Source organism: Rhagoletis zephyria, unplaced genomic scaffold, assembly GCF_001687245.7.
Source record: "Rhagoletis zephyria isolate East Lansing unplaced genomic scaffold, Rhagoletis_zephyria_1.1 Rzeph_scaffold_06759, whole genome shotgun sequence".
NCBI lineage: Eukaryota > Metazoa > Arthropoda > Insecta > Diptera > Tephritidae > Rhagoletis > Rhagoletis zephyria.
In genome coordinates this window covers 8,588-17,726 of record NW_016163842.1, presented here as the reverse complement: position 1 = coordinate 17,726, position 9,139 = coordinate 8,588, and the positions used below count along the sequence as shown (strand labels likewise).

Sequence of the window (9,139 nt, the reverse complement as noted above, 5' to 3'; positions counted from 1 at the left end):
ATAAATCCAAACTAACAATTATTTTTGATTTTTGTTTTATTTGTCTTAGATAACAGTTATTGAAGAGTTTTATTTATAAAAGTCATCAATAAAAATCACCAAAGATTTTTACTTTTAAAAGTCATCAATATAAATCAGTCACCGGCTTTTATTTTTTAAATCAATCAAATAAAAGTCATTAACATTTTTTGCAGTTAAGAAGGTGTTGGGAAAGAAAAGTTTACTACGACTTAAAGATCAGTGACTGATTTTTATTTATGACTTTTATAAATAAAAGTCTTCGATAACTGTTATCTAAAACATATAATTAAAAAATCAAAAATAACTGTTATTTGCAGATTATTTAAATAAAAATCAAAAATAATTGTTGTTTTCCAATTTATAAAATAAAGGTCAGACATAACGGCTATTTAAAGAGTAATTAAATAAAAGTCAAAATATAATTGTTAAAGAGCGATTTTTTTTATAAAAGTTGTAACTGTTACGGTCCCTGGTTCTACAATTTAAAATACATAGCGAGCTCAATGAATACTTTGCTTCGTGTATTTTCATAAAAGCGTTTTAAAAAAAAATGGTCCTAAAAATAGTAAGTTCTATAAGCAAGTTTCCACGAGATGTATATGCAAAATAAATAAAACAAAAATGCGGATAGACCCCGTGTTCGTTTAANCACAAAAATATATTTTCTAAACTTTTTGCAAAACTCGCGAAAATTCAATAAATTTTAATGCAAATTTTTAACTTTTTCATCTAATTTTTCTGAATTTTCTTGAGTATGCAGTTTTTAGCCCATTAAATTCTAGTACAAAAAATGCAAGTTCGGAGTAGGTCAAAAATCGCACTGATTTTTGAGAATTTTTTTGTTGAAGGTGTTTTGCATTTTTTCCATAAAAATTATTTTCGAAAATTTTTTTTATGGAAGAGACTGCGTGAAAAAATTGCCAAAAATCAACGGTAATTCGTAGCTACTTAGAATACCCAAAAAATTCTAAAAAAAACTGATCAAAATGTTGAAAATTTGCATGAAAATTTGCTGAATTTTCGCAAGTTTTGCACAAAGTTTAGAAATTTAATTTTTATGTTTTTTTGTTGTGGAATTAACCATACTTTTATAAAAAAATTTCGGAAAAATATTACAATAAAAACTGTTGCATATATTGTTAAAAAAAAACAGCTGTGCCAATACTTTTTGCCGGCAGTGTACATATATATGTATATCTTAGTATAAATTAATTGCAAAGTTCATTACAAAAGGTCAGTTGCTGTAACCGAGGCATGGAAGTCGTGTGAAAGACAGAAGCTATAGTGAAACGTGTCAGCAAGGAAAAGCGATTAAAATAAAAGGACGAAGCCTTGTTGGACCTGTGAAATCATTCAAAAAATATAACAAAGAGTGTCAAAACTGTTTAATCTTCACTAGACAAACCTAAAAGTTTAAAATATTTACAAAACTTCTCCTGAAAGAAAGCAATAAAAAATACATACAATACAACTCCAGCCAAATTTGATGCTCCACAATGCTTTTATTTTTCATACTTTTGACCGCAATCGTCTCCCTTTTGGTCACCTATCTTCAATACAAATATCAATACTGGGCAAGAAAAGGGGTGCCACAAACGAATTTAAACTTTCTTGAAAACATATGTCTAATGCGCACCACACATAATTTAGATTTTTATCGCGAAGTCTATCGACATTTTCGTGGCAAGTCAAAATTTGGCGGCACTTATATCTTCGCTAAACCAATACTCGTTCTACTCGATCTTGATTTGATCAAACAAGTACTAATTAAAGATTTCAATACATTTCCGGATCGTTTCGAATATATACCCGATAATAATATTATCAATGGTAATCTCTTTAAAGTGAACGCCGAGAGATGGCGTCCTTTGCGTACGAAAATTACACCTACATTCACATCGGCGAAAATGAAGTTTATGTTTCCAACATTGGTAACGGTGGCAAAGCAATTGGATGTAGCCTTTGGCAAACACTTGGAAAATACAGCCAGATGGTACCCTTAATATATACGAAATGATGACACGCTTCACTGTGGATGTAATCGGCCAGGTTGGCTTTGGTGTTGTATGTAACAGCTTGGAGGATCCCAATACAGAGTTTCTTCGCGTCGGACATATTAATTTCTTTCAAAATCATAAATCCATAAGGCTACGCATTTTGATGACAACATATCCTGTGCTATTTAAATTGCTGCATTTTCTCAACATCAGACGCGTACCAGACGAGGTTGAAAAGTTTATGTTGCGTCTGGTTCGCGATACTGCTCGTATACGTGAGGAGCAGAAAATTCAGCGTAACGATTTCATGAATTTAATGATTGAGATGAAGAATACAAAGGACGAAAACGGTAAACCTATGTTGACTTACGAAGAGATGGCTGCACAGGTATTCATATTTTTTGCTGGTGGATATGAGACTAGTTCGAGTAATTTGACTTATGCGCTCTATGAGTTGGCAAAGAATCAGCATGTGCAAGACAAATTGAGAGCTGAAATCAATAGCGTCTTGGCAAAACACAACGGAGAGCTGACATACGAAGCAATGGATCAAATGACCTACTTGTATCAAGTTATGTCAGGTGAGTTGGATAAAAAAAAAGCTAAATGCGGGAAGTGAGTTTGTTAGCATTAGTAATAATTCCTGTACCACACTACCACCACAATATTGCCCGTGTTGATTTGTGTAGGCAGTTACTGCGGATTGCGGATCTTATAATTTTTTTTTGTAGGATATAGGTTTCAGAGACTGAAAAACGTGGCTCTATAGATTCCTTTCGCAAAGTTGATATTCTTAATAATTCCAAAATCCCGACGGTTGAATACTTCGATCACTTGAACTTTGAACTTGAAGTCCAGAGCTGGGTCGTAATGATTCCTTTAGGAATTTAATTACTCCCAATTACAAATTACAAGGAATTGTAATTAGGAATTCCTTCAGTCCACAGCAAAGGAAGTAAATAAGTAGAAGTAATATAAAATGTAATTGTTTTTTTTTTTTTGATTCCATTACAAGGAATTTTCATATTGTAATATATCTATGAATATCTATATACATACATGTAACTAGTATACATAAAAATGTTGTGTTCGTTTGTACGAGGCCTCTGAACATTCTGAACAGATTTGTATATCTTTTTTTTAATTGTTCGGTACAATACCAGTACACAAATTTGGAGGGTTGCCACCTATTTGAAAATTTTAAACTCAATTAAATTAATAAAATTAATGAAATATTGCAATGTGGGTATCAAAAGAATATAGAAGTAACCATTGGAGCATTCTTGAGGAGTGTTGCCACCTATTTGAAAATTGCATTTCAGTTGAATTGATAAGATAAAGGAAATGTTGTAATGTGGGTGTCAAACTAGAGAGTTTTAAGAAGGCTTACAGTCAATAATATTTTAGAATAGCGGTGCCACCTGTTTGCAAATTTAACTCAATTAAATTGACAAAATAAATAAAGATTGAAAATATTTAAAATAAATGAAATAGTACATAATAGATGCCAAACAAAAAGTGTTTGGGGAAGCTTTGCTAGACAATTTTTCCTAAATGTTTCCACCTATCCAAAAGCCGAACAGTTATAATGAAGAAAAAATTTACAACATTTTATCAAACGAAATTATCATATTATCAACGAAGAGTTGATGTACAAATTACGCAACGGAACCAGTTCATAATAAATTACTCATACGAATGTAAAAAATAGTAGCAATTCAACAATAAAAAAAAAAATTTATAAATTTTTCGATTACTTTTCAAATTACTTTGAGGAATGCAATTGGAAAAAATTTTGTTTTTCCAATTCCTTTGAACTGAATTGAAAAAAAGGAATTGAGAAAAAATTACATTACTAGCACGTAATTTATTCCAATTACAATATGAAATTTCTTTTAAGGGAATTCAAAAAAAAAAATTATAATTACATTTGGAATTACTTCTAAGGAATTGAAAACGTAATCAATTCCTTTGTTGTGAACTGAAGGAATTGATTCCTAATTACAAATACTGAGGAATTTAATAGTAATTGTTGTGTAATTTTATTTACCCAGCTCTGGTGAAGGTGAGGTGAGGTGAGTTTTTTTTCCTTTGGTCTCTCCACGCTACCCGCGTATCGAGAAAGTATATTATTTTTAAATATATTATTAATAATATTCACTTAATGCTATTGTTAAATTTATTGATACATTAGCAATACATCATATAGTTGCTTTATCCTTTAACTATGGAGGTGAGTTTTTTGGACATAGTCTATGACCTGGTGGTAAATTTTACCCCTTCGAATTTTAGTTAGAAATTTGAATACAAATTGGTGATTTTATAATTACTTTTTCTTTTAAACTAAGCTACTAGATTTTTAAGTTAAAATAAATACAAAGTTTTGTTTTTTATTTCTTTTAATATCAACGAAAGTCCCACTCCATTTCACAAGGCTTTTATTATTCACAAGAACGAAAACATCACATAGTAAACTTAAAAAAAAAAAAAGTGTAAAGTAAAAATTAATCTAAAGCTTAAGGGGCACCTTTTCACAGCAAAAAATATATATTTAAATAAATACAAGAGATCATCTTGAAAAAATGTAAATGTAAAAAATATATGTCAACCTTCCTTGAAAGAAAAAGTTGCATAAAGGTTGAGGAGTGGTAATATTTACACCGGCATCAGCATTTTTCCACCCACGCTACACCTTCCACAGCAAGAACATAACTGGTCAATAAACGACAACAAAATGAGAAGATACTGAGAGAATCAAGTTGCTGGAGCGCAACATAGGAGAGTAGTTCAAAAAAATTTAAAGAGGGGCTAAATTTTACCACCACCTCCACAGTTAAAGGTTATACATTTTTTCGAAATTTTTGTGCTCTTTGTTACAGGCAAATGCATTCTTTATGTCTGATTGAGTTATATCTTCATTATAAACAAATTTTTGCATTAAATCTTTTAAAAAGGTAAAAATTCCTTAAATGACTCTGTGAAGTGTTTACGTAGGCTGACTGCTGCCATGTCGGAGATTTGAAAAATGCTTGCGCCGGTTTATAATCGTATTTTAGGTTTGGCATAACTTAAAGGCTCATTGCCTTTTATTCCCACATGTGCTTTAATTTAGAAAAACTCAACGGACCGATGTTGTTTGAAGTGAAACAGACGATTGCGGATCGACGATATGAGGGACATGTCGTTGCTTCTGTTTTTTAAAGAATACAAGATTACGCCGATTGCAGCAGAATTCGTGAGAGTAATATTGGCGTGACGTCATCGTAGAGTTGTCAACTGAGGGCGGCTAATAAAACTGCTCACTAGTGATGTGCTGAATTGTCGGTACCCAATACTTCCTTTTCGGTACCCGATACTTTACATTAAGCCTTCGCCATTATATGCATTTCAAGTATAGAAAAAACTGTCATTACTAATTTATATGATATATGCTAAAACACTTGAACTTATCGCAACAGAGAAATATTATTTTACCTGCTTTAACCTTAGTCGATCCAAGGTTCAAGAAAAAATGCTGGCACTGTTTTTGGCCACTGCACGGTGAATTCCACTCTCCGCACGCATAGACTTCTGCATATGGAACCATGCTCCAGCCTGTATTTATCACCTTCACCTTTATTTTTATATTAAGTAAACCCTAAATTTTTATTGCTATTTTCATCTAAACCCTTCTCCTTTGCTTCATCTACATATTCATATTTTCCGGTATTTTTAACCCGCTGCTTAACCATTGCTTAAATTGGGTATCGATATTATCCCAGCACCATCACTTCATTACAACCGCTAAAGAAGTTTCCATTGTACAGTTTTTAGCTCTTACCGTAGCTAAATTTGGCATTGCTTATTAATGAATTAGTTAACTAAGACTTATATCATAAATTATATTTTAATATTTAATACAAATACTTACCTATTCAATTGCCTATTCTCCTTTCAGAGACACTTCGTAAGTATACCGTCCTAGCAGTGCTTCCTCGCATCTCAATTGAAGAGTACACGATACCCGGAACGAATATAAAACTCGAAAAGGGAACCCACATTGCTGTACCTATCAATGCCATACACCATGATCCTGAAATATATGAAAGTCCACACGAATTTCGTCCAGAACGTTTCGCGCCAGAAGAACTACAAAAACGTCATCCGCAAGCCTTTCTCGGTTTCGGCGATGGACCGCGCAATTGTATTGGCCTACGTTTTGCACGCATGCAAGTGCGTGTTGGATTGATAACGCTGCTAAAATCTTATCGCTTTACCTTTTCGGAGAAGACACCGCCCAGAATAGATATTATGAAGAAGGGTTTAGTTCTTGTGCCAGATAATATCGTATGGCTAAAGGCAACAAAGCTGTAAAAATTATAGAAAAGTAAACAAATTAACCAGCTAAATATAAGGAAGCATTGTTGTAGTAAAAGTTTTGTAAAACCCAAAATAGAGCGATGTATATGTATACATATGTATGTACATAAACTTAAGTAATCTTATTTTACAGTTACTATACTAAGTAATCTACCTGTTTACTATGTAGCAACAATTCCGTTACTTGTCATAAAAATTATAACTTGAAAAAAATATCAAACATTAATTGTTAATTTGTTTACACATCTACACACATATCAGGGTTGTTGCGAATTTTCGCATTCGCAACTGCGGAGCTTCCGCATTAATTTTACCATTCGCATTCGCTTTCGCATTCGCAATAATTAATGCGGAGCTTTTGCGAAAAACCTGACACATCTGGTTTGGCTTGGAAGCGCTGTTAAAACAACGATCTCGCCATTATGTCAGGAGTATACATCAGGAGCTAAGCACGTAGAGCAAAACCACTCAACCATTTCAACGGCTACCTATCGTTTGGGGCCTATCAGTCTGTCTTCGTTTTTGCTAAAAGCGCCAGAGAGACTGACAGACCTGTACATAAGAAAGGCGACTCCTCGTGACTGTCATTCAAGAGCTCAGCATCCTTATTGCAAGGAAAGTTCGAAGAAAAAATTAACTCAGTATAACCATGGTAAACTGTCGAATGTGCAAAAATGCTTTTTCATTTGATTGAGACGTAAGTTGGCAAATCGTCGAATGTCTAGTGTTCTTAAAAGCATATACTGGCTTTAACAAAGTGTTGAATCGCCGATTTTTTTTTTTATTCCAAAAAATTTCAATATTTCAAAAACTTGTTTGCTTATTAGGGAGCAATTATTGAATTAGTATAAGTACAAAAATCCAGATTGTATCTACTTGTTATTATAAAATAAAATATTGTCTTTTTTACATTAATTGTTATAAACATTACTACATAGTAGTCAAAGCTATTTGCTTATGAGGTTTACTAACTGAATAAAACCAAAATTACAACAAGTCTTAACCTACTGCTATTTCAATTTAACCACCATCAAGCTTCGCTAACAACAAACGAGCCATCATTTGGCACACACTTACACAAATACGTACAATTATTTTCCGGTAAAAGCTTTTAAGTTTGAAAGCACTGTTAGCCTAGTTTATTGCCAAGAAAGCTTTGTTGCTTTGACGTTAGAAGCTTTTAAAAGCTTTGATTTCGGAATCGCAACGCCTTAAAGCTTTTTAAAAACTTTTATGTTAAAGCAATGCAAAGCTTACAGAGTACTGTTGTTAACAGAAATACGAGAACATATCAACCCTTGTTTTTGGGTTACCTTTCAAAAGCAAATTCCTTCATTCACTGCCATTGCCAGAAGACACCTCGAAAAATAACTGCCAAAAATTAAATAAACTTTCGAGGCTAACTAGTCGCGAACAACACCTACGAAAAGTATTTAGTTCGTAAATTTCAGTGTTGCCTTTTGGTCTATTAATTCATACAATTTACATTTTTCACTTTTTTCACGTTGCATTTGGAATGTTTTTCTTTTATATTTACTTCAGCTGATACCATGTATTATACAAAAAAAAACTCTGACTGAATTGTCAAATTACTGAATTTCGGGATTATTTTCGAAGCTTTCGAGTTTTCTACTCTTCGCGCTTAACCCTGTAACCGAGTTGCTGCAAGGAGGAGAGTTGCATTTCCTTTAAAAGTTTTAAGTGGTGCATTTTTTCATACTTACAGGAGGAAATATTTTTTAATAGCACGGTGCTGTTAGAATTTCCTAAAACAAAATCTCTGAAAAGGAGCAAAAGTCACATAGTTTTGAAAAAGGGCCAAAAAATCAAAGTCTTCAAAAAGTCGGGTCAAAGGGTATTGGCGCCTAAAAAGGGTCAAATTACCCCTTTGGTCGCGTGAATTATTTAGGAGACAGTAGGCAAGAGATCGTGGAAAGTTTAATAGAAAACGATTTTGGCTATGCAGATAAGCTGCTCATCTATGTGGTGGCTGTAATATTGATTGCAGATTTCAGACAACCTTAAAACTGATTGAGAAATGGTGCGCTGAAAAGAGTGTATCAATAATTGCCCTAAAGTTCACCAAAAGAAGCAAAGTCAACGTAACTTAATCCCAACCGGAAATTTCGAAGATTTGGTTATCGCAAGAGGGGTAGATTAAGGTTTAATTTAAACAGTTAAAGTCTTTGTAGAAAGTGAAATGGGGCCAGGATAAATATCTTGTCTGACAGNGTGCTGCATTTTTTCATACCTACAGGAGGAAATATTTTTTAATAGCATGGTGCTGTTAGAATTTCCTAAAACAAAATCTCTGAAAGGGCGCAAAAGTCACATAGTTTTGAAAAAGGGCCAAAAAATCAAAATCTTCAAAAAGTCGGGTCAAAGGGTATTGGCGCCTAAAAAGGGTCAAATTGCCCCTTTGGTCGCGTGAATTATTTAGGAGACAGTAGGCAAGAGATCCTGGAAAGTTTAATAGAAAAGGATTTTGGCTATGCAGATAAGCTGCTCATCTATGTGGTGGCTGTAATATTGATTGCAGATTTCAGACAGCCTTAAAACTGATTGAGAAATGGTGCGCTGAAAGGAGTGTATCAATAATTGCCCTAAAGTTCACCAAAAGAAGCAAAGTCAACGTAACTTAATCCCAACCGGAAATTTCGAAGATTTGGTTATCGCAAGAGGGGTAGATTAAGGTTTAATTTAAACAGTTAAAGTCTTTGTAGAAAGTGAAATGGGGCCAGGATAAATATCTTGTCTGACAG

The 9,139-nt window shown here is 33.2% G+C and overlaps 1 protein-coding gene across 1 annotated transcript; it reads left to right on the top strand.

The window, feature by feature from the left end:
• The first annotated feature begins 1,517 nt into the window (after nt 1-1,517).
• On the top strand, nt 1,518-6,515 carry LOC108373505 (cytochrome P450 6a22-like). The gene is given in 3 exon segments (XM_017629399.1): nt 1,518-2,006; nt 2,008-2,599; nt 5,956-6,515. Coding segments are annotated over 3 exon segments (1,497 nt in total). The 3' UTR covers nt 6,372-6,515.
• Nucleotides 6,516-9,139: the final 2,624 nt, after the last annotated feature.